The 26356-nt window shown below is 42.9% G+C and overlaps 2 protein-coding genes and 1 long non-coding RNA gene across 6 annotated transcripts; 2 read left to right on the top strand and 1 right to left on the bottom strand.

Moving 5' to 3' along the window:
• The first annotated feature begins 580 nt into the window (after nt 1–580).
• On the top strand, nt 581–7844 carry LOC123147201 (uncharacterized). The gene is made up of 7 exons (XR_006473111.1): nt 581–1304; nt 1735–1954; nt 2445–2550; nt 6096–6172; nt 6251–6638; nt 6788–6986; nt 7067–7844. It is a non-coding gene; the product is annotated as an uncharacterized lncRNA (long non-coding RNA).
• A 904-nt stretch (nt 7845–8748) lies between these two features.
• LOC123147200 (putative nuclease HARBI1) lies at nt 8749–10964 on the bottom strand. 4 transcript variants are annotated; one of them, XM_044566441.1, is made up of 5 exons: nt 10809–10964; nt 10530–10649; nt 9755–10264; nt 9459–9684; nt 8749–9373 (listed from the first exon to the last, which is right to left on the bottom strand). In XM_044566441.1, the coding sequence occupies exons 3-5, from the start codon at nt 10262–10264 to the stop codon at nt 8928–8930; spliced, it is 1182 nt and encodes a 393-aa protein (XP_044422376.1). In that variant the 5' UTR covers nt 10530–10649; nt 10809–10964; the 3' UTR covers nt 8749–8927. The 4 variants fall into 4 exon arrangements, with proteins under 4 accessions (XP_044422376.1, XP_044422378.1, XP_044422377.1 ...); XM_044566443.1 differs by having other exon boundaries at nt 9755–10019; XM_044566442.1 differs by having other exon boundaries at nt 10530–10644; nt 10809–10903.
• A 135-nt stretch (nt 10965–11099) lies between these two features.
• On the top strand, nt 11100–18564 carry LOC123147199 (disease resistance protein PIK6-NP). Its single transcript, XM_044566440.1, has 3 exons — nt 11100–13307; nt 13527–14279; nt 16218–18564. Exons 1-3 carry the CDS (start codon nt 12243–12245, stop codon nt 18204–18206), a joined length of 3807 nt encoding a protein of 1268 aa, XP_044422375.1. The 5' UTR covers nt 11100–12242; the 3' UTR covers nt 18207–18564.
• Nucleotides 18565–26356: the final 7792 nt, after the last annotated feature.

Raw genomic sequence — 26356 nt, 5'->3', positions numbered from 1 at the left:
GCACATGTGTGTTACTCCCTCCTTCCATCTATATAGGGCCTAATGCGTTTTTTAAGACCATCTTTGACTATTGACAAGATTAATAGTACATGACATGCACAATGTGAAAATTATATCATTGGAAGCTCCTTTCACACACGAATTTAACGGTGTGCTTTGTGTAAGTTGCATGTCATATATTATTGCTCTAACATTTGGTCAAAGTTAGCCTCGAAAAACGCATTAGGCCCTATATAGATGGAGGGAGGGAGTATGCCTCCATGTATATCTGTAATTTTTTCAGATTTTTTTGAATTGTAAAAATATGAATTTTCATGAATTTTGTGTTTTTTAAAAACCGGCTTCCATGGAGGCCGAGCTCCAAAAGGCATTTTCGGACCGCGCCCCCATACTAGACCAGCCCACAGTCCGTGGGGGGTACGCGTTTGCTCACTGCCCCAGATCTTCATATTAGCCCATTCCCAGCGAAAGCACAGAAGCCACGCAAAAAAAAAAAAAAAAACCCTCGCCGTCGCCGTCGCCGTCGCGGCGGCAAACCCCCACATCTCCCGCCCCCCCCCCCCCCCCCCCCCCCAAAAAATGGTGCCTCCTCCCCTAGACGGCCCCACCCACCTGCTCGCCGAGGTAGCCCCCCCGCCTCTGCCTCTCCACCCCATATCCCCGGCCGGCGACCCACTCTGTGCCTCCACCTCATCCCTCAACCCCAGCGCCGCCGCCTCCGCCTCCAGGGTCCTCGACGCCGCGATCTCCCTCGCGTGCTTCGACCATCCGCAGGCGGCGCCGATACGCTATGCGTCGGGAGCTCCGCCCTCGCCGCGAGCTGGTGGTCCGCTCGTGTGCCCGTCCTCGTCGAGAAATTGAAATTGGGGGATCGTGTTCTCTCCGAACTGGATGCAGTTATTAGGCCGCTTAGTTGTGCCAATGCTGTCAGTGATAATCGAAATTAAATGTGGTGCGGTGGTATTACCCGTTCAACTCTCTGCGGTTCAGTGTTTGCCTCAAAATTCTGTTTGCCCCATCAGTCTGTGAGCTAACAGTATGCTATTTTTCCTGCGTTACTGTTGATGTTTTGTGATGTTTCTTTCTTGTGCAGTGGGCAGTGGCGGGGCATTCCTATGATCTGTTGCACGCTGTTGCGAAAACGGCGCTGTTATCCCCTCGTTACCAGTGTGCCTCTTTCCTTTGCCATATTACAGAGGAAGATGGAGAAACCATTTATGAAAAGGGTACAGTTGCTGTGGATGTAATGTAACGGCACATCTATCTTATCAAGTGATTCCCAGTGATGGCTCATACTCAAGCAGGTATGCTTTGGACAGTTTTACATAGGCCAAAGTAGTAGTAGCATTCATGACCTATAGCTAATGGAATTTAAGGATGTAGTGCAATATTCGTCAATGTTGTGCACTTGTGCTGTCTTCTAGACTCTAATAATGTTTTGGCTGCGGACATGATATGGGAAAATATGGCAATAGTACATGTTAATGCACAACGATAATCCTGGAAATGTTACATTGATCTTTTGGTCTCGGGCCTACTGTATATGTGTATTTGTTTGTTAACCCTCTCTTCTCAAAACCTTTTACTATTTTGTGAGTAGTAAAATACTGAGTTGTTGGTACTCTGTTACCTACCCTTATTTGTGCTTGCATTGTGTGATGATTCTCATGTTGCCTGACTTGAGAAAAGTCTGCGTGCCATTTCTTGTACATATTTCACTGATTTGCTTTGCAGTTTTTGTCTGTGTGTGGCAGGGCCCTTTTGTGGCACCTTGATCCATCAAATCTAAACCATGACTTCAGTGATGCTACGGGAAGTAATTACAAGGACCTTGTTTTGTCTGACAAAAGAATTACATGATCAGGTAGCATGGTGTGTGGTTGGCATTCTTAGTTTGCTCCCCACCTGCGTTCTTGGAGATGCGATCATTATTCCAGATCTGTTTGCTTGCGACGTAAGTTCACAACACATAATAGTGGTACAAGCTGCTCTATATTTTTTTGTGACTCTTGGTTTCTCGTGTTTATGTCAATCATCTGGTTTCTCCAATCATATTTTTCACTTCACTTGCAATTAAAGGAGTACAAAGTACAATCAAAGGTGTTGTGTCTCGAGCCTGAAACCAACAAGTGGGATTCATTTCAGAAAATTTGGCATGTCTAAGTGAAGTATGCAGGGCTTGGATTCAAATGCCTAAAAGCTCAATTAATGGCTGCATTCTTTGTATTATTCGAAATTACATCTTCTGTTAGTTATTTAATCTTCTGTAAGTAGGGAATGTATTAATCAGAGACTTAATTATTTTGATCTTCTGTAGCATACCCCACATCACTATTATGGATGCACACGGTTCTGCATATTGTCGCATTGCATTATGCATTCTGGGCGTTGTTGAATGACTTCACCTTGTAATTTTTTCTCAGGCATATCGTTTATGTATGCAGGGGTATGGGTTCTGTGCTAGGACTTGTGCACGCAGGGTTATCATCAGTACAACAACAACAACAACAACAAAGCCTTTAATCCCAAACAAGTTGGGGTAGGCTAGAGGTGAAACCCATAAGATCTCGCAACCAACTCATGGCTCTGGCACATGGATAGCAAGCTATCACGCACCCCTGTCCATAGCTAGCTCTTTGGTGATACTCCAATCCTTCAGGTCTCTCTTAACGGACTCCTTCCATGTCAAATTCGGTCTACCCCGCCCTCTCTTGACATTCTCCGCACGCTTTAGCCGTCCGCTATGCACTGGAGCTTCTGGAGGCATACGCTGAATATGCCCAAACCATCTCAGACGATGTTGGACAAGCTTCTCTTCAATCGGTGCCACCCCAACTCTATCTCCTATATCATCATTCCGGACTCGATCCTTCCTCGTGTGGCCACACATCCATCTCAACATACGCATCTCCGCCACACCTAACTGTTGAACATGTCGCCTTTTAGTCGGCCAACACTCCGCGCCATACAACATTGCGGGTCGAACCGCCGTCCTGTAGAACTTGCCTTTTAGCTTTTGTGGCACTCTCTTGTCATAGAGAATGCCAGAAGCTTGGTGCCACTTCATCCATCCGGCTTTGATTCGATGGTTCACATCTTCATCAATACCCCCATCCTCCTGCAACATTGACCCCAAATACCGAAAGGTGTCCTTCCGAGGTACCACCTGGCCATCAAGGCTAACCTCCTCCTCCTCACACCTAGTAGTACTGAAACCGCACATCATGTACTCGGTTTTAGTTCTACTAAGCCTAAACCCTTTCGATTCCAAGGTTTGTCTCCATAACTCTAACTTCCTATTTACCCCCGTCCGACTATCGTCAACTAGCACCACATCATCCGCAAAGAGCATACACCATGGGATATCTCCTTGTATATCCCTTGTGACCTCATCCATCACCAATGCAAAAAGATAAGGGCTCAAAGCTGACCCCTGATGCAGTCCTATCTTAATCGGGAAGTCATCGGTGTCGACATCACTTGTTCGAACACTTGTCACAACATTATCGTACATGTCCTTGATGAGGGTAATGTACTTTGCTGGGACTTTGTGTTTCTCCAAGGCCCACCACATGACATTCCGCGGTATCTTATCATAGGCCTTCTCCAAGTCAATGAACACCATATGCAAGTCCTTCTTTTGCTCCCTATATCTCTCCATAAGTTGTCGTACCAAGAAAATGGCTTCCATGGTCGACCTCCCAGGCATGAAACCAAACTGATTTTTGGTCACGCTTGTCATTCTTCTTAAGCGGTGCTCAATGACTCTCTCCCATAGCTTCATTGTATGGCTCATCAGCTTAATTCCACGGTAATTAGTACAACTCTGAACATCCCCCTTGTTCTTGAAGATTGGTACTAATATACTCCGTCTCCATTCTTCTGGCATCTTGTTTGCCCGAAAAATGAGGTTGAAAAGCTTGGTTAGCCATACTATCGCTATGTCCCCGAGACCTTTCCACACCTCAATGGGGATACAATCAGGGCCCATCGCCTTGCCTCCTTTCATCCTTTTTAAAGCCTCCTTAACCTCAGACTCCTGGATTCGCCGCACAAAACGCATGCTGGTCTCATCAAAGGAGTCGTCCAGTTCAATGGTAGAACTCTCATTCTCCCCATTGAACAGCTTGTCGAAGTACTCCCGCCATCTATGCTTAATCTCCTCGTCCTTCACCAAGAGTTGGCCTGCTCCGTCCTTGATGCATTTGACTTGGCCAATATCCCTCGTCTTCCTCTCTCGGATCTTGGCCATCTTATAGATGTCCCTTTCGCCTTCCTTCATGCCTAACCGTTGGTAGAGGTCCTCATATGCCCGACCCCTTGCTTCACCAACAGCTCGCTTTGCAGCCTTCTTCGCCATCTTGTACTTCTCTATGTTGTCTGCACTCCTGTCCAGGTATAGGCGTCTGAAGCAATCTTTCTTCTCTTTAATCGCCTTCTGGACATCATCATTCCACCACCAGGTATCCTTATCTTCGCTTCTCCTTCCCCTGGACACTCCAAACTCCTCCGAGGCCACCTTACGAATGCAAGTCGCCATCTTCATCCACACATTGTCCACATCCCCTGCTCCTCCCAAGGGCCCTCCTTAATGACCCTCTCCTTGAACGCCTGAGCTACCTCCCCCTTGAGCTTCCACCACTTCGTTCTAGCGACTTTGGCACGCTTATCCCGCTGGACACGAATCCGAAAGCGGAAGTCAACAACCACCAGCTTATGCTGGGGTACAACACTCTCTCCAGGTATCACCTTACAGTCTAGGCACGCACGCCTATCTTCTCTTCTCGAGAGGATGAAATCAATCTGGCTAGAGTGTTGGCCACTACTAAAAGTCACCAGATGTGATTCTCTCTTTCTAAAGAGGGTGTTAGCTACAATCATGTTGTAGGCTAGAGCAAAGCTTAAGACATCTTCTGCTTCTTGATTCCTGATGCCATAGCCAAAGCCCCCATGCGCCCCTTCGAAACCTGTGTTAGATGTACCCACGTGGCCATTGAGGTCTCCTCCTATGAAGAGCTTCTCACCAATCGGTACACTCCTAACCATGTCGTCCATGCCTTCCCAGAACTCCCTCTTGGTGTTCTCATTGTGGCCTACTTGCGGGGCATACGCGCTGATAACATTGAGAACCAAGTCCTCAACTACCAGCTTGACCAGGATAATCCGGTCCCCACGTCTCTTGACGTCTACCACTCCATACTTGAGGCTCTTGTTGATCAAGATGCCAACGCCATTTCTCTTTGCAGCCGTCCCCGTGTACCACAGCTTGAAGCCGGTATCCTCCACCTCCTTTGCCTTCTGTCCTCTCCATTTGGTTTCTTGGACGCAAAAGATATCAACACCTCTCCTCACCGCTGCATCAACTAGCTCCCGAAGCTTCCCTGTCAGAGACCCTACGTTCCAGCTACCTAAGCGAATCCTCCTAGGCTCGGCTAGCTTCCTTACCCTTCGCACTCGTCGAGTCAAATGTGAAGACCCTTGCTTATTTTCCACTACATCCGGGCGCCGATGTAGCGCGCCACTAAGGATGCGACGACCCGATCCTCGCTCACTTGCCACCGTATAAGGATCAAGATACGGCGCGCCACCTGGGGGGTGACGGCCCGGCCCTTGCCCATTTTCCACCACACCCGGGTTCCGATGTGGCGCGTCGCTAAGAGGGTTACGCCCCAATGAAAATCTTTTGGGTTTCATCTCCATAGGTGTGGCTGAGTTTTTACGTTGGCTCGCCAAGCCTATCACAACCCTCCTCCTTTTCCCGGGCTTGGGACCGGCTATGTTGAGACAACATAGGCGGAGTTAGCAGGGTTATCATCAGTATCAATAGATATTTTTCTTGAGCCTATGGGATGGGGGAATATCAATGGAGCTGGCACATAAATTTCCCTTTACGCATGCTTATTTTCCAAGCCAACTAAGGGGCTTAATTGCCATAATAACTGGACCCATACCATGCAGAAGAAATTTCCCTTTACACATGCTTATTTTCCAAGCCAACAAAGTGACTTACTTGCCATAATAACCGCACCCATACCATGCAGAAGAATTTTGGGATGTTGTTTCTTACATATAAGGTATGGTTTGTTTCGCAACAGAATCGGTAAATCTTCATGGAAAACATACAATCACGACCATCAAAGGGGTCGGTCATCTTCAAATATAGTTCTGCTTGGTATGCTTATTAAAATGCCAAGATTTTTAGCATCATGTCCAACACATAGCTAATTGCTCCTGCTTTGTGGTGCTGCAGGTCAATGGTTACAAATTTCCCTTTCTGGTTAAGTTTCGCTACTGCTTTACTTTCTCGTCAGGAAAGTTCACGAGGTTATTTATCAGAAATATTATCTGAGAAAACTGCTGAATCAGTAAGTGATAACAGTCTTGCTCAGAGGGCATGGATTACCTTTTGTGGGTCTTATGTCCTTCTAGTATAGATGAATGCCACATGCTAGCTAACAATATGGTGGAGGTATCACATTCTTGGGCCAGGAACAACAACGGACACCCAAGTTATGCATACCATACTAGTACTGTAAATCACAGGAGGAAATCGCGAATGCCCACATTGAGGATACGGAGAAACTTCATGTTTCAACAAACAGTGCCTATTCCCTTATTACAGCATTACGCAAACACTGGTCTGGTTCTAGCTTCAATGATGATTTTCCATCCAGTTGTTACATTAGGCGACTTAGTTCTCCTATTTCCTTACTTGAGAAATACCTGCGTGCCATTCCTTTTACATATTTTACTGATTTGCTTTGCATTTTCTGTTTGCATGTGGTAGGGCCCTTCGTGGCATCTTGATCCGTCAATTCTAAAACATGATCTTTAAGTGATACTAATGGAAGCAATTACAAGACCCTTGCTTTGTATGGAAGGAATTACATGCTCAGGTAGCATGGCGTGCATTTTAATACGCTTTGTTTGCTCTCCACACGCATCTTCGATATACGATCATTATTCCATATCCGGTTTCTTGCAACGTAAGTTCACACCTCATACTACTTGGTACTAGCTGCTTTATATTTTTTGTGTGAAACTGAGTTTGTCGTGTTTATGTCAGTTTGTTTCTCCAACCATTTATACACTTCAAAATGAAAGTGCATAAATTACAGTTCAAAGGCGTCGTGAGCCGGAAACCAACAAAGTTAGAGTTTATTCTATAAAACTGGGTTGTGAGCATGGACAGGTGAACTCTGCAAAGCTTGGATACTTATTTTCTTTTTCGAGGTAGGATACCTAATTATTTGTGGTGATGTGAAAACTGAAAAGAAAGAGGAGAGTTAAACAGTTTCTTTCTTGATGAAGAAGTGATAGTTTGGTAATACCAGAAACTGGAAATGAGTAGAATCACCATTAGAGGCTCAGTTGTTACTTATGATGGGATTAGCTCCAATATGCAACCATTAATAGTCTTAGCAATAAAGTATCTAAACAAAGTACTCCAGCCGGCCAGCCCTAATAAACCACATGCTACTGTCTTTGCTCTCTTACTCAAAAAGTGTGCCCGTGCAGATAGGACTGCTGAGGCATCCTCAGTCTGTCATGTTCTCACCAGCTAATCAAAGTCTCACAAGGACGGCTCACTGGCAAATGAGCTCGCATGCTTTGGTCAGATCCCAACAACCCCTCCTGTGCGTAATTTGTTTCATATGCATCGATCCTTGTTCTTGCTTTATGATCTTCAAGTTGCTAGGGCTTGATGAGAAATTGATTATTTACTGCATGCATCCGAGTCTAAAAATTTATTGCTGAATGAGGCCCATACTCTTATGTTTTTAGGTGCGAACATGACATGGGTATGAGGCCTCTTTGGTTCAAAGGATTTCTACAGGAAATTTAGAGGATTCTAAACCTTAGAAAATTTTCCTGTGTCTTGTTTGATTCACAGGATTGTAATCTATTGGAATTTTCTCTTAGGATTCATTTGTATTAGATTTCATAGGAAGAAAATTATCCAGTCAAACCTCATGTAAAGAATCCTTTGTTTTTCCTGTGCACAATCAAACATATATGAAATCCTGTAGTATTGATGATGCCATGCCATTCTATTCCAGCATTTTAGAAATCCTGCTAATCAAAGAGGATGTTTTTTTTGAGAGGAGGGAATCTCAGAAGCGTACATCAACCTTTGGTCTACTGTATATATTTGTTTTTCTTAACCCTTTATATTCTCAAACATATATACATTTTTTAGTTGTGCAATATTGAGTTACTGGCGCTCAGTTATCCCTTTTTCTTAACCCTGCATAGTGCTCCTCGCTGAGCCTAATTGTGCAAGTGTCTTCATCCCATAGAGCTCCACTTAAATTCTTCAAGTTGGCTACCCTTCCCCATATCTTCCTCCACTTCTTGAGATGGTTTTTGACTTGATCTCCGGTGACAGAAAGCTTGAATTGCTCGTTCAAAACAGCAGCACATTGTCTATGATGCACATCCCTGAATCCACTTGAAGTTCTCTTCCCATCAGCAACAAGACCAGCCAAAAAACCAAGCATGGTTTTCGTCATCGAATTGGTCCATACAATGATCCCAGCTCTCCCGGAGCTCCCACTTGCAGCGGTGACTTCAACACTCTCCATTTCTGTCCAGCCAACAAGAGATTGAGAAAACATGGATTATAGCATTTCAAATTCATGGTGCAAATAGAGTAAATGATATAATCTGTCCAGCCATGAAATAAATTCAAATGTAGTTGTCGAAACATCACAAATACATGGTGCAAATAGAGTAAATGATATAATCTGTCCCGCCATGAAATAAATTCAAATGTAGTTGTCCAAACATCACAAATACATGGTTCAAATAGAGTAAATGATACAATCTGTCCAGCCATCAAATAAATTCAAATGTAGTTGTCCAAACATCACGAAATACATGGTTCAAATATAGTAAATGATACAAATACATGGAGTGTGCCACACTCATAGATTAGCATACATGAGTTGTCTATCTTCCCACATTTGGGCTGCCATTTGTAGCCTACGGTCTACCACGGCCCTAGTGTCACTTGCTTGTTGCCTTGATGTTCTAATTGGTTGGGTGGTCCATGTCACTTCAGGTATAATAAATTCATCAATCCCTTGTGATAGTGCATAATTGTGAAGAACACAACAAGCTATAACAATGTCAACTTGTGTTGGGAAAGTAAAGAATGGTTTGGCATCATCTAAAATTTTGAAACGCCTCTTGAGAGATCCAAAAGCCCTCTCTACCGTCACCCGTAGTGAAGAGTGCCTAAGGTTGAATAGCTCCTTATCATTTTGGACTGGATTGTTGCCCCACTCATTCAAATGGTACCTCACACCACGAAAAGGTGGTAAGAACCCGGGCTTGGCTCCATAACCGCCATCAACTAGGTAGAACTTCCCTAAAAAGGTGAAACAAATAATTGTGACAATGGTTTCTTGAGGCAAAGAACATAATGACAATTTCTATCTAAGCCAACTTCTTACCTGGTGGTACTTGTAAGCCTCTCTCACGCGTTAACGCATCAGCTAAAACGGTTGCATCGTGTGCTGACCCTTCCCAACCAGCCAATACATACGTGAAGCGGAGATCAAAATCTACCGCTGCCATCACATTTTGGGTTGTAAAGGCCTTCCTACCACGAAAAGAATGCTCCACATCTTTGGTAACACCTGCTCGCACATGTGTACCATCGATAGCTCCAATACAATCCTATATAGTGACAAGTAGTAAATACCATATCATATAGCCTACATACCTAACGAATAGTTTTAGAAATTACCTTAAAATATGGGTCAAACCGATGATTTCCTGCAATTTTTGTGGGGGTCTCCAATGATGGTGGCCGTATATAATCATTACGAAGCTCGCCTATGGCATGAAGAACCTTTCTAAAATAGATGCTGGTTGTGCCGTATGATCTACAAAAATTGGCTGACACAACCCTATTCCGAAGGTTATGCCCAATTGTATGCAAAAACATCGCCAATTGTTGCTCCACACTAAGATGTGGACGGTCTTCTAGCAACTTGCGATCCCTTATTATGCTACACAAATTAAAAAATGCAGCTCTTTCAAACCTTAACATGTTTTTGCACAACACATCACTTTGCCATATTTTTTGGTTTAGATAATCAAATCTGATTCGATCTCTTTCATGCATTGGCCCATAGGTAATGCGTGGTCTTCTTTTTCTTATTATAGCCCGAATAATGACTGCCATTGTAGCTAGTGCAACAAAAACAGCAGCTCCCCTAACCATCTTTTTTCTTTTGTTCATCTTCTTGGCCATCTACAAGTGATGCATAGTATCAAAAATATAGCTACGAATGACGCATACATCAACAATATATATTGCAAAAATATACTGGACAGCATGTATTTTCGTACAAATTAGGAAAACAGAGTACTAATTTTACCAACATAAAGTAACGAAAGTGAAACAAATACAACCATGAATCATCACAAGAACCACTCCATATCTCTGTATCACTCTCGTTTGGGCATATCCAAGACCAGCAGTAGAATATACAAGGGGAAGGGATTGATGTTTGTACCTAGAGATTGGGATGGTGTGCTGGGCCTGCTGCCGCTGTCAGCCTGCTAGAAGCCGCCGCCCCGCTGCTATTCCTCTGCAAGCCGCCGCAACTGCAGATCCAGATCGAGCTCCCTCTGTTCTGCAGCAAATCATGAGAGGAATGAGAGGAGTTAGTGGGCACCGAGGAAAGGAGGGAGTCGGCCGGCGGGGAAGGGAAGATTTGGCCGGCGGGGAAGGAAGGAATCGGCCGGCGCGCCTAGATCCATGGACGGGGAGAGAGGAGGGAGAGGCGGCGCACCTGGAGGGAGAGCGAGGCGATAGGGCTGCGAGGGCTGCGAGAGAGCGAGGGGTGAGCGGTTCCGCGTGGTCCGGCCATTTTCGAGGTCTCACCACGTTCCGCATCTGGGCCGAATATTCGGTCCGCGGGAACGAGTGGGTTCCGATCCATAAGTCCAACTGAACGCGAAAACGAGGCCTAGGAATGGGTCGGACCCATGCCATTCCAGTCCGTGACATCAACCAAACACACCCTAGATCAGGTAACTGAGTTCTCCAGTTCACTTACTTGAGAAAAATCTGCCTGCCAGTCCTTGTACATATTTGACTGATTTACTTTGCAATTTTCTGTTTGCATGTGGTAGGGCCCTTCGTGGCATCTTCATCCATCGATTCTAAAACATGATCTTTGAGTGATGCTACGGTCTACGGGAATCAATTGCAAGACCCTTGTTTTGTCTGAAAGGAGTTACATCGTCGGGTAGCATGGCATCTGTTTTAATACGCTTGGTTTGCTCCCCACTCGCATCTTCGATATGGAATCCGGTTTCTTGCAACGTAAGTTCACTCCTCATACTACTTGGTACTGGCTGCTTTATAATTTTTGTGTGAAACTGAGTTTTCCGTTTTTATGTCAGTTTGCTTCTTCAACCATTTTTACAGTTCAAAATGAAAGTGCACAAATTACAGTTTGAAGGCGCAGTGCCTCGAGCCAGAACCAACAAAGTTGAAGTTCATCTATAAAACTGGGTTGTGAGCGTTGCCAAGTGAACTCTGCAAAGCTTTGATTTTTTCTTTTCGAGGTAGGATACTGATGTGAAAACTGAAAAGGAAGAGGAGAGTAAAACAGTTTCTTTCTTGATGAAGAAATGACTAGTTTGGTAATATCAAAAATTGGAAACAAGTAGAATCACCATTAGAGGCTCAAGTTGTTACTTATGATGGGATTAGCTCCAATATGCAACCATTAATAGTCTTAGCAATAAAGTAAGTAAACAAAGTACTCCAGCCGGCCAGCTCTAATAAACAACATGCAACTGTCTTTGCTCTCTTATTGAAAAAGTGTGCCCGTGCAGATAGGACTGCTGAGCTGAGGCATCCTCAGTCTGTCATGTTCTCACTAGCTAGCAAATGAGCTCGCATGCTTGGGTCAGGCCCCAACAACCCCTCACGTGCCTAATTTATTTCACATGGTCGTCAAGCTGCAAGGGCTTGATGAGAAATTTACTGTTCCCAACAACCCCTCCTGTGCGTAATTTATTTCATATGGTCTTCAAGCTGCAAGGACTGATAAATTTATTGTTCCCAACAACCCCTCTTCTGTACTACTATTGGTTACCTGTCTGCTCCTGTGAATACATCTGCGCACAGCTACTCCATTCGATCCACACTGAGCATTTTTATCTCAGATCCACACAACAGCCATAGGAGTGAACAGGAGAGGAGAGTTGGAGCAATGGAGGCGACGGTGCTGAGCGTGGGCAAGTCTGTGGTGAACGGAGCTGTTAGCTATGCCCAATCTGCCGTTGCAGAGGAGGTGGCGCTGCAGCTGGGAGTGCAGCGCGACCAGGCCTTCATCAGGGACGAGCTTGAGATGATGCAGTCGTTCCTGATGGTTGCTCACGACGACCGAGACGACAACAAGGTGGTCAAGACCTGGGTGAAGCAGGTCCGCGACCTGGGCTACGATGTGGAGGACTGCCTCCAGGACTTCGCCGTTCGCCTCGAGAAGCCGTCCTATTGGTGGCACATCCTGAGGACGCTGCTTGACCGGCGTCATGTGGCCGTGGAGATGAAGGATCTCCGAGCCAAGGTCGAGGATGTCAGCAAGAGGAACCTGCGCTATCACCTCATCAGGGGCCCTGACGCTGACTCAAAGTCCATGGCTGCTGCCGCCAAGCAGTACTCTGCAGTCAGCAAAGCCAGTGCTACAATGTTTGGTGTCAACGAAGCGAGGCGTGCCATGAAGCTGAGGGTAGATCTGGCCCAACTCATCGACCAGGAGCAGGGGGAGGATCTTAGAGTGATTTCAGTGTGGGGAACATGTGGCGTTCTCGGGCAGGCATCCATGATAAGGAAGGTGTATGACGATTCGGGCACGTTTGAATGCCGTGCCTGGATCAAGCTTATGCATCCTTTCGACCCGATCGTGTTCATGCAAAGCATTATGCGGCAGTTCTATGGATATTCTTTTCCAGAATTAGCAGCTGAGGGACGAAGTTGTCGAGAATTAGGGACTAAAGTTCTCAAGAAGATGCTGATGATGAAGGAAGAAGAATTGATTGATGAGTTCAATGAGCATGTGAATAACAAGAGTTATCTGATTGTTCTTAACGATCTGTGTAGCATAGAAGATTGGGACTGGATTAAAACTTACCTTCCAGGCAACCGTAATGGGAACCGGATCATTGTGGCCACACAGCAAGTTGAAGTTGCAAGCTTATGCATCGGCCAGGAATGCCGAGTCTCAGAGCTTAAGCAATTATCCTCTGATCAGACTCTCTATGTTTTCTACCACAAGGTAATATATTTTCTATGCTCAAAAACCATCAAACTCATCCATGTTACATCCTTAATTTTGGTGTAAAGAAATTATTTTAAATTATTGACCAAATGAGCGCTCCTCAAATCTGTAAGTATATAAATTACACACTCACATCATTGACGATTAGGAGATTGATAGTGCTGCCAATGAAATGTTACAATACCTAATGATTGTTTGCTTGCGTTTACTGTTTAGAGACCTCAAGGTGGAGCAAATTCAATGGAGCCAGAGTCAAGCTCAAATGCAGCAGCCATTGCCACTACTAATAGAGCAATCTCTTCAGTGCCCATCTGTGAGATACCGGCTGGTGATCAAGCTAAAGATACCGCAAGTGGACAGAATGCAGTCCGAAGGAGCCTCAGTCGCATCCTGTCGATGACGGCTGCTCTAGAGGGATCTGAAGTTGTTGGGAGGGAGAAAGAAAAATCTCGCATCCTCCCACTAATTGTGGATTCAGTTAACAAAGAACTTCAGGTTATCTCTGTTTGGGGAATGGGTGGTCTCGGGAAGACTGCTCTTGTCAAAGATATCTATGAAGGTCAAGAACTCAGTGGCACATTTAAGAAACGTGCTTGCGTCACAATCATGAGGCCTTTCAATATCGAGGAGCTCCTTAGGAGTTTAATTATGCAACTAATGGTGTCAGAAACTTCTGACGAGAATGACACAGCGAAGAAAACAATGTCGCTGTCAGTTCAAGAGCTGAAGGATCAGCTGGGCCGTCTTCCTGAAGAAAAGAGGTGGTTGATTGTTCTCGACGATTTGTCATCTACCACTGAATGGGACACGATATTGGAAAATTTACCTCAAACAAAGAATGCAAGTCGAATCATAGTCACCACAAGAGAAGAAACTATTGCCCGTCATTGTTCACAGCAGAAACAAGAAAATGTATACAACCTCAAAGGTCTTACTAAGGAGCATGCACTTCTTGTCTTCACAAAAAAGGTACTTAGAGAAGTCATGATAATGCTCCATTTGCTTTATTTGATATTTATACTAAGGGAGAAGTATATTTTTCGTCCCTCAACTCTTTCGAGAGTATAGAAATGGTCCCTCAACTGTAAAACCAGCAAAATTTGGTCCCTCAACTATTCAAACCGGATAATTTTAGTCCCTCATACCGCTTTGACTGTTTTTTTTTTCAGACGGGGAGTGGTTTTGACTAAAACTAGATGCATTGTACAGGCTGGGCGGTCACATCAGCGTGTACAAATCTGCAGGGTCCCACCTGTCAGCCTTAGGAAGAAAGAATAATAGCTTAAAATAAAATGCATTTGCACAGGTTTTGAATTTAATACTGGAAACAAGCTAGATCAGTAGGTAACCACCACACCACGGATACTATGTATTACACAGACAAGTATAAAATCTTTTGTAGTTTTGCAGATATTAAGCATGTTCGCTGTACTCATCTGCACCGGCATTCCATGTTCGAGTATAAGAAAAATAAATAAGAAAGTATCTCTCAGTATAAGGATATATGAGATAATGAAGCTGAATTTTATTTCTATCCATTATCATGTCAGGTGCGCTTTGATAAATATGAAATACAGTGTATTTGTCTGCATTACAAAAATGCTTACTCGATGGGTGTCTAGCCCGTGCTTGCACTTAGCACGAGGTGCCCCGTTCGAGTCAGTCGACGGATGATATATTTTTTGCACGTCTTTTTTTTAGACCACACTCTGTTCAAGTTTCGACCACTAACAGGCTGGTCCCACTGTTCCAAACAAAAACCAGTCCACGTCAGCAAAAAAATCAGCCAAAGTGGTATGAGGGACTAAACTTATCCGGTTTTAAAAATTGAGGGACTACAGTTTGCTGGTTTTGGAGTTGAGGGACCATTTTTATACTTTCGAAAAAACTGAGGGACGAAAAATATACTTATCCCTTATACTAACCATGGTAATATTTATACTAACCCACAAAACTCTCTATTTATTTGATGCAAAATTTGCTAAAACATTCATTCTCACTTTTGTCGTAGCTTGTCCCTTCTAATAGTGTATATGTATTGTTCCGCACAACGGAAATGACTTATTAACTTGACATGATGTATTGTTCCTGGCTTAGTGCTCTAGCCCACGACACCCTTTTGTTTCCTACGGGAGTTAGTACATTTGACATGATTTTTTGCTTCCTACCTTATTGTTGCAGTACAGCATGCTTCTGCCTCCTAAAGATATTCTCCATCCCACACATATCACATTCTCATGCATGCCTTGTACACATTATCCTCATCCATTATTCTTGCCTACTATTTCCATCAACTTTATGAACCCGGCAAGTGGCTATAGATTCATTCATGTCTCCACTCATTTATGTTCTACTCATGTCAAGTAACTGCCAAACCAATACATAGTGATATATCTAACTACGTATTTCATGTCATTGAATAGAGATCAAATTGCTATCATTGTTAAGTTGTATCTGAATTTTAACTATCACACGATGCTAATTTTCATATTAACTTGTTTGTGCACCACATTTCAGTTCTTGTTTGAAATTCACTTCATACACAAATCACATGCTATTTCTACATAAATTTTAGTTCAATAATCTAGCTATTTTTGGACATTATGCAGAGTTCTTATTGAAACGAAATTGTTATTTTTTTATTCTTATTTTCAGTTTCTAATTCATATATAATAGAGTTGCATTCCTATTATTTGTCCACAGGATAATCCTTTACTCTGTCTTATCCACCTAAGTGGGTTTCTGCATAATCAGATTTATGTGCACCTCTATATCTAGGCCACCATGATAAAAAAAAAGTATCCTAGCCAAAGTGGATGAACGTAGTTGCTTCTTTTCGTTCTGGTTGAATAATATAATAGATAGATTTGTATTTTAGCCATAACCACTTGTGTGTACAAATTTCAGGTATTCAAGGAAAATGAATGTTGGCATCGGCTGTATCCTGAGTTGGTTGAACAAGTCAGACAAATCTTGAAGAAGTGCAATGGTCTTCCTCTTGCAATAGTCGCCATAGGTGGCTTCTTGGCAAACCAACCAAAAACTGCCAAGGAGTGGAGAAAACTGAATGAGAATCTTAGTAGTGAGTTGGAGATGAATCCAGAGCTTGACACCATAAGAACAGTCCTTCTCAGAAGCTATGATGGTTTACCCTATCATCTCAAGGCTTGTTTCTTGTATCTTCCAATCTTTCCTGAAGACTACAAGATTAGGCTAACACGTTTGGTGCGGAGGTGGATCGCAGAGGGCTACTCAGGAGCGGTGCGCGGCAGGTCTTCCTATGAAATAGCAGAGAGCTACTTCATGGACCTCATAAGCAGGAGCATGATCCTGCCATCCCGGCAATCACGTCATAGTAGAAAAGAAATTGATTCTTGCCAACTCCATGATATTATTCGTGAAATTGGCATCTCAAAGTCAATGGAGGAAAATCTTGTTTTCAGATTGGAGGAAGGTTGCAACTTAAGTAGCCAAGGCACAATACGTCACCTCTCTGTAAGCAACGACTGGAAGGGAGACCAGAGTGAATTTGAGAGTACAGTTGATCTGTCTCGTGTCAGATCCATAACAATTTTTGGGGAGTGGAAGCCATTCTTCATTTCTGACAAGATGAAGTTGCTGCGGGTGCTGGACTTGGAAGACACTTCAGGTCTGGTTGATCATCATCTCAAGCATATTGGGAAGCTTTTCCACTTGAGATACCTTTCCCTGAGAGGATGTCATGGAATTTATCACCTGCCAGGTTCCTTGGGTAACCTGAGGCAGCTCCAGACACTAGATGTCACAGGTACAAACATAATCAAGCTGCCAAAGACCATCATCAAGCTCAGGAAGCTACAGCACGTTCGTGCGAGGGGTGTCGGGAGCAACGATGAATATGTCTGTGAAGAGTATTCAGATAAACTCCCGAAGCTGATGAGGAGCAAGCAATGCATCCTGACCTGCGCCTCGGCGGTGTTCTGCGTGGCATGCTGCGCGCCACAGGTTCTGAAGGAGACCATGGGCATGGACGGGGATACCAACAGGCGTGACGTCTGCACCACGTGCTGCTGCTCGTATCTGCCAATGCTGGCGACACGCCGGAGCCCACGTGGTGTTGTGGTGCCCAGAGGGATCCACAGGCTCAGAGCCCTGCACACGTTGGGTGTGGTGAACATCTCAAGGAGGAAGGCCACCCTGCGAGAGGTAGCTAGTCTCACCGGGCTGCGCAAGTTGGGAGTGACTGGCGTGGACGAGAGCAACGGCGGAGAGCTATGTTCAGCACTGGCTAACCTCAGCAGCCTAGAGACGCTGCTGGTGCAGTCGGAGGGTAAGCCGGGTTTATCTGGCTGCTTGGATGGCCTCTCCTCACCTCCGGAAAACCTAGGGAGTCTGAAGCTGTATGGCAACCTGGTCGAATTGCCGGCATGGATCAACGGTGGGCTGAAAAATCTGGCCAAGCTCAAGCTGCGGAGTTCCAGGATAGAGGACCATGATGCGGCAATAAAAGTCCTTGGGCGCCTACCGAACCTTGCCATCCTGCGTCTGCGGAAAGAGTCACTTGGGGGCGAAGAGGTCCATCTCCGTTTTCGTCAGGGTGCATCATTCCCGAGCCTGATGGTGCTAGAGCTGAGTCTCCCAGGTAAGCTCAAATCGGTGGAGTTTGAAAAGGGAGCCACCCCTAAGCTTGAGCTGCTGCAGTATTACGATCAGCCTGAAGAAGGCGCCGTTTCAGAAAAAACCGATGACAATCAGTTTGAAGAAGACCCCAGAGTTGGGTTGTTTTCTGGGCTAGCATTTCTGGGAAGCCTCAAGGAAGTTCTGCTCGAGGGTCACAACTACAAAGCCGACTTAGTGCAAAACTTGCGCTTGCAGCTTCATTCAAATCCGAAGCGACCTGTTCTCAAGATGGACTGACCTAAGCTCCCGAAGGAGTATGATGTTCCTGCTGCTGCTTACTTGTTTTGAACTGCCAACATGCTGCCACTCAACAGTTTTGAATTGTCTGATATGTTTATTTAGGAAAAGGTAAACAGCATTATCGTCAGATATATGTCAACCAAGCTTCAGCTCAGTTTGTCTCTGCTCTTTGCTACGAGATGAACCAATTCCTGGACGTGAAAATATCGCCCCTTCATGAAGAGAAGATGCCTCCCCACCCCAATTGCGGATGCCCTTATGTAACAGATGCATGTTCTATTATTTATTTTTAAGTATCACTTGTAACAGCTTCCTTAATGTTACCTAAGTGTGTTTTGAAATCTGCATTCCAACATGAAATATTTTTTCCCTTGAGCTGCTATCTTTTCTGACATGATAAGCAAAAAAATTGCACCTATAATATACACGGACAATTTGAATTGGTGAGATTAAATAAATAGGAGATTTGAGGAATCATTATAGGCACAATAGATGTCTTTTCCCTTGAGCTGCTATCTATTTATTTATACAGAGACAATTTGTGCCTATAATATACAGAGACAATTTTCTAATTAATGATTTCTTAAATATTTCTTCCCTTGAGTTGCTATCTCCTACTTATTTATGTATAAAAATGTGAAGTTCAAATTCATTGGTGAGTACTTTAGATCAAAGTAAAACGGTAACACAAATTAGCATGGAAAATAGGTAAATGCACACATCTTACCATATAATGTTCCTATATTATATTTGAAGCACATAATGTTGAATACTACTACCTCTTTTCCAGTTTACAGAACTCAATTCAAAAATCTCACCAACCAAGGTAAATGATGAGTGGTGGAATAATTTTCGTGGTTTGTAAAAGCACTCAATTAATGCGCTCGTTTTCCTCAAAGAATTGTGTTTATCAATGCATTAATTGCAATGCATGCATGCATGAAGTATATGTATTGGTCAAGTTTCTCATAATCCTTGCATGTGATGGGGAACAATCAAATTGAGACTTATAAAACGGGAAACCGAAATTTTTGATATAAGCCCTATAAACCAGGAAGGAGGGAGTATTTGTTAACTAATAGCCACTAGAGGATTTGTGTATCAGTATAAATAAATAGGAGATTTGAGAAATCATTGATTAGAAAAGACATATGAATGCACTTAATCTTTTAGTGATTAAGCATGACCATAGCTAGTAAGAATATATGCCTACATTAACTGTTGATATATAAACGCTCTTAATAATCGAAAGTGCTCTTGTGAACTCGAGCTCACATGCACCCTTTGCTACAGTAAAATCAAAAAAATATTTAAAAAGTTCAAAAAAAATCTGAAATTCTTTTACAACAACCATTGATGTCTTTTTCACACGCGTGCATAATTTCATGACAAAATGACATTCATGCAGGTCTCGGTGAAAAAAACAAAATCGATGCTCCAAAATGCTTCCAAAAGCAGTTTTTTTGAGCATGATTTTGTCTTTTTTGCTGAGGCCTCCACAAATGTCATTTTATCACAAAAATTGGCACGCATGTGTAACACACATCAATGTTTGTTGTCAAAAAAATTCAGATTTTTTAATATTTATACTTGAAATTGTGATTGAATTGTTACTCTAGCATAAGAGATCATATGACAAGAATTATATAAGTTGATGTTTTAAGATTGATCGTGATGCCCTCATGTACGTATTTTATTTTTATCGACACCTCTATCTCTAAACATGTGGACATATTTTTCGATTTCGGCTCAAGCGAGGTCTAAGCTTGGGGGAGTTGATACGTCCATTTTGCATCATACTTTTATATCGATATTTATTACATTATGAGCTGTTATTACACATTATGTCATAATGCTTATGCCTATTCTCTCTTATTTTACAAGGTTTACATGAAGAGGGGGAATGCCGGCAGCTGGAATTCTGGGCTGGAAAAGGAGCAAATATTAGAGACCTATTATGCACATCTCCAAAAGTCTTGAAACTTTATGGGAGCACTTTTCAGAATATATAAAAAATATTGGGCGCAAGAAGTACCAGAGGGGGGCCACCCACCAGCCACGAGGGTGGGGGGCGCGCCCTACCCCCTGGGCGCGCCCCCTGCCTCGTAGGCCCCCTGGTGGCCCTCCGATGCCCATCTTTGGCTATATGGAGTCTTTCGTCCGAGAAAAAAAATCATAAGCAAGCTTTCGGGAAGAAACTCCGCCGCCACGAGGCGGAACCTTGGCGGAACCAATATAGGGCTCCGGCGGAGCTGTTCTGCCGGTGAAACTTCCCTTCGGGAGGGGGAAATCATCGCCATCGTCATCGCCAACGATCCTCTCGTCGGGAGGGGGTCAATCTCCATCAACATCTTCACCAGCACCATCTCATCTCAAACCCTAGTTCATCTCTTGTATCCAATCTTTGTATCCAAACCTCAGATTGGTACCTGTAGGTTGCTAGTAGTGTTGATTACTCCTTATAGTTGATGCTTGGTTTACTTGGTGGAAGATCATATATTCAGATCCATTATGCATATTAATACCCCTCTGATTATGAACATGAATATGCTTAGTGAGTAGTTACGTTTGTTCCTGAGGACATGAGAGAAATCTTGCTATTAGTAGTCATGTGAATTTGGTATTCGTTCGATATTTTGATGAGATGTATGTTGTCATCCCTCTAGTGGTGTCATGTGAACGTCGACTACATGACACTTCACCATTGTTTGGGTCTAGAGGGAGGCATTAGGAAGTAATAAGTAGATGATGGGTTGCTAGAGTGACAGAAGCTTAAACCCTAGTTTATGCGTTGCTTCGTAAGGGGCTGATCTGGATCCATATGTTTCATGCTATGGTTAGGTTTACCTTAATACTTCTGTTGTAGTTGCGGATGCTTGCAATGGGGGTTAATCATAAGTGAGATGCTTGTCCAAGTAAGGACAGTACCCAAGCACCGGTCCACCCACATATCAAATTATCAAAGTACTGAACACGAATCATATGAACGTGATGAAAACTAGCTTGACGATAATTCCCATGTGTCCTCAGGAGCGCTTTCCTTCATATAAGAGTTTGTTCAGCCTTGTCCTTTGCTACAAAAAGGATTGGGCCATCTTGCTGCACCTTATTTACTTTTATTACTTGCTACTCATTACAAATTACCTTATCACAAAACTATCTGTTACCGATAATTTCAGTGCTTGCAGAGAATACCTTACTGAAAACTGCTTATCATTTCCTTCTACTCCTCGTTGGGTTCGACACTCTTACTTATCGAAAAGCTACGACGGATCCCCTACACTTGTGGGTCATCAAGGTATGTCTAGATGTAAATTTTACCTTGAGTTACTTTAATACTGCTCATATATCTAGACATGATAGTTGAAGAGCAAATGAGTTGGCACAGCAAGCATCTGGCTACTATGTTGATCATGGTGTATTGCATATATCTATCAATAGCCGATGCTTATTCTTGCCAATGTAGGTAAGGCCGAACCAAAACCCACTATTTCGGCCACTAATGAAACTTTTATGCAGACGAAGTAAGGATTGGAGGAAGTTCATTCTTGATTATTTGCAAAATCCTAGCGAAAGGGTGAACAATATGGTTCGCATGATGGTTTTGATCTATGGAACCTTATCACCGGATTGTTATAGAAGTTGAGAAGTTTTCACCCAAGCTTGCATCAGAATATTCACACAAGCAATGGTCGATATAAACTTATCGTCCTAAGAACATGCAAAATGGCCGATGGAGTGTTGACATCGTCCTTAGATCAAGCTATGTGCAAGTTATTTTTCGGCACACAAGCTTTGTCGAAAAACAGGGGCATGAGTTGACACCAGATTTTGGCACGGTCAAGAACTTATTTAAGATGGTCTCAAATGGAGAAGTGATCTACATCAAAGAGTTCCGTATTGTTGATATGAACATCATTGAAGTTTGGGCCATCGCCGTCTGATTTCATCTCGAAGGCCGAAACTATGCTCAAAGTACTAAGATCTTATATTCAGAGTATAGTTTGGCCGATTAAGCCCCCAAGACCACCTTAAATGGAAAAAGTTTCAACATGAAAGTTGTGCGTATCGTCAAAACCGTTGATTTTGATATAAAAATTGTCTCAATCCGAGTTCGTATGCAAAAGTCAGAGTCATCGAAATACAACCCTCTCATGAGGCAAAAAAATGTTGCCCCCCACCAGACACCCTGTCTGATGGGTAGCGCGAATAATAGCCTGTTTGTGCGAGCGATTTGACCCTTAAAATTACCTCTGATCAAAAAACGTTCAACATGAAAGTTGTTCGTATCGTCGAAACGGTCAAGATTGCTTTTAGGCTCGTTTCGACCTGAGATCGTTTACTGCCACAAAAAAGACCTGCAAGGTGCAGCCAGTTTAAACCGAACAGTTTTGGAAAGTTCGGACAAAACCAATCCGAATTTGACAAGGGTTTTGAACGTGAATCCAAGACTTTTCTTTGCACGGGAAGTCCAGCCGCCTCTTATATACCTATAAGGGGTGACGGCCGATTGAACAACACAGAATCGAACAAACACATCTACTACTTTTTCGTGTTCATCCACTAGTGCAGAATCGGGCTTTAGCGCTGGTTCGTAAGGGCCTTTAGTGCCAGTTCTATAACCGGCACTAAAGGGTGGGGACTAAAGGCCCCCCCTTTAGTATAGGTTCGGCACGAACCGGCGCTAAAGTGCCACCACGTGGCACGAGACAGGCTCGGGTGCTGGTAGACCATTAGTACCGGTTGGTAACACTAACCGGTATTAAATGTTTGGGGGGGTTGTTTTTTTTTTACTTTTTCCTTTAATTTTGTGTTTTCATTTTAATTTTAGTGATTGTTTTATATTATAATGAGTTGTTAAATCATTAGGTGAAAGTACCACAGATTAGTTTTGAGTGGATGCATGTGGATCCTAGCTAAGTGATCAAGTATATGCCATATCCATATTACTTGATCACTTTTAAGTGATCAAGTAATATGGATATGGCATATACTTGATCACTTAGCTAGGATCCATCCAGTTGAAACTAATCTGCGGTTTCTTTCATAAATGATATAATAACTCCTCCTCCTCCTCCTCCTCATCACCATATTAATATAAAAACTCTTGCATCATATATATCATCACCAACAACAATATACTAGCTAGCTAAAAATCATCATAGTCATCATTACCACTATTTAATCATCATAGTCATTACCGCTATCTAATCACCACCAACACTAGCTTAAAGAAGAAACATTCACTTGTACCAGAAGCAAAGATATCATCGAGTTCAACATGGTCATGATATTATAAGCGTTCATAACACCACAAAAGCAAATCACTCTTTGAGATTAATTAAGTTCAGGACGAAGAACACAGACCTGAGAGGACAAGTACTAATTAAGAGCATGAACTAGCTAATAATCACTCCTGTTGCTCTCTCTCAGGTAAAATAGCATAGAACATGTATAGCTCTCCTGATTCATCATATTGGAGCATGCAGATGAACTTGTCTCCTAATCGTGGGATGCGCTTCTGTTTGCTGTCCCTAGTACTTCTCTGCGACCGTTAACAATTTTGCTCCAATCTTTCACTATTAAGCATTCCTCGCTATTAGAAATCCTGAATGCACTCATGTGCATTGTAGGATATCTTGGCCGTAAGCTAACCATTGACATGCGACCTTTAGTACTGATCCACTGGGGCACAACTGTCATCGGGAGTCCCTGTTTAAGAACATCATATAGTAACATTACTTAGCAATGAAGTTTAGCTTGAAAACTAATGTATGCAAAAGATGCACTGAGGACAAATAGTTAAAATCTTACCATCTTTCCTAAATAGATGTGACCGTAGTTCAATACGATCACTATTGGTTGCACGTTTTGAGTACTAAGATTTTCAAATTCAGGAAAATAATTTCTCTTGACAGCATCAAGATCTTTAAGCCATGAAACAGAATGACTTATCTCCTCGCAGTTTAGTTCTGCCCCGGGACAGTGGACGGTCCTGTCTACCAAGCGCCGGACATGTTTGCTCGAATGGAAATAAGCTGTCAATATAAATTAGTTGTCAACTATTTTTGAATAAACAATATCGAAGACATAAATATGGTTGAGAAACTCATATAATGGTAGAACTGGAGGCGTCTGCACATCGATCCAGATTTCTCTTTTACCTTCAATATCATCTTCCGGACAAATATCAAAGGTGAACCATATTAGGCTCAAATGCATAAGCCCTGCATAGTGCTTGCCAAGTTTTGCATTCAAAATAGGTGTTGTGTCTGCATTGTATAATTTGACGTTGAAAGTATAACCATGCTCGGTCTTCAGGTAAACTCTCTTTACCTCCATAGTTTCCATAGCACTGAAACCTATCTTATCCAAGACAAAAATTCTTGCATGGCAAGGGATGTGCTAGTAGAATAGTGAAAATTTAAAATTATAAGTTGAAGCACATGAAGCATAAGTCATGCTTAATTACGAAAAAAAATTGTCGTTGTGACTTACTGTATCCACTTCGAAGGTCTCATCCAGCTTGATGCTGAAGCGCCTAATATAAACAAGGAAATTTCTGTCGCACAGGCCGCACTGGTCTTCACAGTATTCACACATAATGAAATCTTTTTCGTCGTCAGACAACATTTCCTATGTTCATATAGGTGAAACATTAAAAACTTACTAGTTCTATTAATTCAACTAATTCAACTACTTCTATTAATTCAACTAGTTCTATTAATTCAACTAATTCAACTAAGCATTTACTAAAAATAAACTACTATTAATTTTCTTACTAAAATAAAGTAGCTAGTTCTATATAGTAATATTTTATTTAGATCATCAAATCTCAGATACCTAAATTTTCTTACTAAAAATAAACTAGTTCTATTAATTCAACTAATTCAACTAAAAATTACTAAAAATAAACTTATTAATTTTCTTACTAAAATATATACAGTAGCTATATATAGTAATATTTTAATTAGATCATCAAATCTCATATACCTAAATTTTCTTACTAAAAATAAACTAATTCTAATTCAACTAGCTAGTTCAACTAAGCATTTACTAAAAATAAACTAGTTATATTAATTTAACTAGTTCAAATAATCACATATACCTAATTAATATCTAGCTAATTCATCTAACAATTTACATTAATATTTAACTTTTCTATCTAATTCATCTAACATTAACATTCTAACATTCTTATCTATGTAATTCATCTAATTCGATCATCTAATTAACAATTTGACATGCATTAATCTAAACAATAGAAAAAAGAAAATAAGTAAAAAATGTGTGTGTGTGTGTGTGTGTGTGTGTACGAGCTGGGGGTAGCGGCGTATGGGCGGCGGCGCGAGACGGCAACGCGACGGGGATGGCGCGACGGGCGGCGGGCGGGGGCGACGACGGGGACGGTGACGATGGGCGGCGGGGGAGATGGCGACGACGGGGGTGGCGACGACGGGCGGCGGGGGCGACGGCGCATGGCAGGGGCGGCAAGGGCGAGACACAGCGTGCGATGGACGACGGAGCGGCGGCGGCAGCGATGTCACGCGAAGTAGTTGAAGAAGAAGTCGAGAGGTGAAACTGATTTTTTCGTAAGTGCTATATATATAGGAGGGGCCTTTAGTACCGGTTGGAGCCACCAACCGGTACTGAAGGCCAATTTTGGCCAGTTCAAGCGGCGGGAAGCGGCCCCCTTTTGTACCGGTTCGTGGCTCCAACCGGTACTAAAGGGTGGCCTTTAGTACCGGTTGGAGCCACGAACCGGTACTAAAGGGGTGCGCTGCGGTGCGCAAAGTATAGTCCCACCTCCTCGGGAGAAGGGCAGCCGCACTGGTTTATAAACCCAGCCACAGCTGCTCTATCGAACTCCTCTGTAAACCAGGCTTCTGGGCCTAACTATGGTGCGCTGTCCTGTGAGCCTGCTGGCCCTTATGGGACTGAATTTACATGCCCAAGGCCTAGCAGGCCCACTGGACAGCGCCCCAACAATTTTTCATATAGTTTTTTCTTTTCTGCTTTATTTATTTTTTTCTATTTACTTCTGAGTAGTTTTTTTATATAGTTTTTTCTTTTCTGATTTATTTATTTTCTTCTATTTATTTCTGAGTAGTTTTTTATATAGTTTTTTACTTTTCTGCTTCATTTAT

Source organism: Triticum aestivum, chromosome 7A (assembly GCF_018294505.1).
Source record: "Triticum aestivum cultivar Chinese Spring chromosome 7A, IWGSC CS RefSeq v2.1, whole genome shotgun sequence".
In the NCBI taxonomy this organism is placed as follows: domain Eukaryota; kingdom Viridiplantae; phylum Streptophyta; class Magnoliopsida; order Poales; family Poaceae; genus Triticum; species Triticum aestivum.
The sequence above is the reverse complement of the archived record's forward strand: the minus strand, read 5'-3'. Positions and strand labels throughout refer to the sequence as shown.

What these genes read in the sequence shown, in the direction of transcription:
- LOC123147199 (XM_044566440.1), top strand. Translation starts at nt 12,243, where the DNA reads ATGGAGGCGACGGTGCTGAGCGTGGGCAAGTCTGTGGTGAACGGAGCT. An exon ending in TCTATGTTTTCTACCACAAG is followed by an intron (nt 13,308 to 13,526) that starts GTAATATATTTT and finishes TTTACTGTTTAG; the next exon opens with AGACCTCAAGGTGGAGCAAA. An exon ending in TTCTTGTCTTCACAAAAAAG is followed by an intron (nt 14,280 to 16,217) that starts GTACTTAGAGAA and finishes TACAAATTTCAG; the next exon opens with GTATTCAAGGAAAATGAATG.
- LOC123147200 (XM_044566441.1), bottom strand. Translation starts at nt 10,264, where the DNA reads ATGGCCAAGAAGATGAACAAAAGAAAAAAGATGGTTAGGGGAGCTGCT. An exon ending in GGTTTGACCCATATTTTAAG is followed by an intron (nt 9,685 to 9,754) that starts GTAATTTCTAAA and finishes GTCACTATATAG; the next exon opens with GATTGTATTGGAGCTATCGA. An exon ending in AGGCTTACAAGTACCACCAG is followed by an intron (nt 9,374 to 9,458) that starts GTAAGAAGTTGG and finishes TCACCTTTTTAG; the next exon opens with GGAAGTTCTACCTAGTTGAT.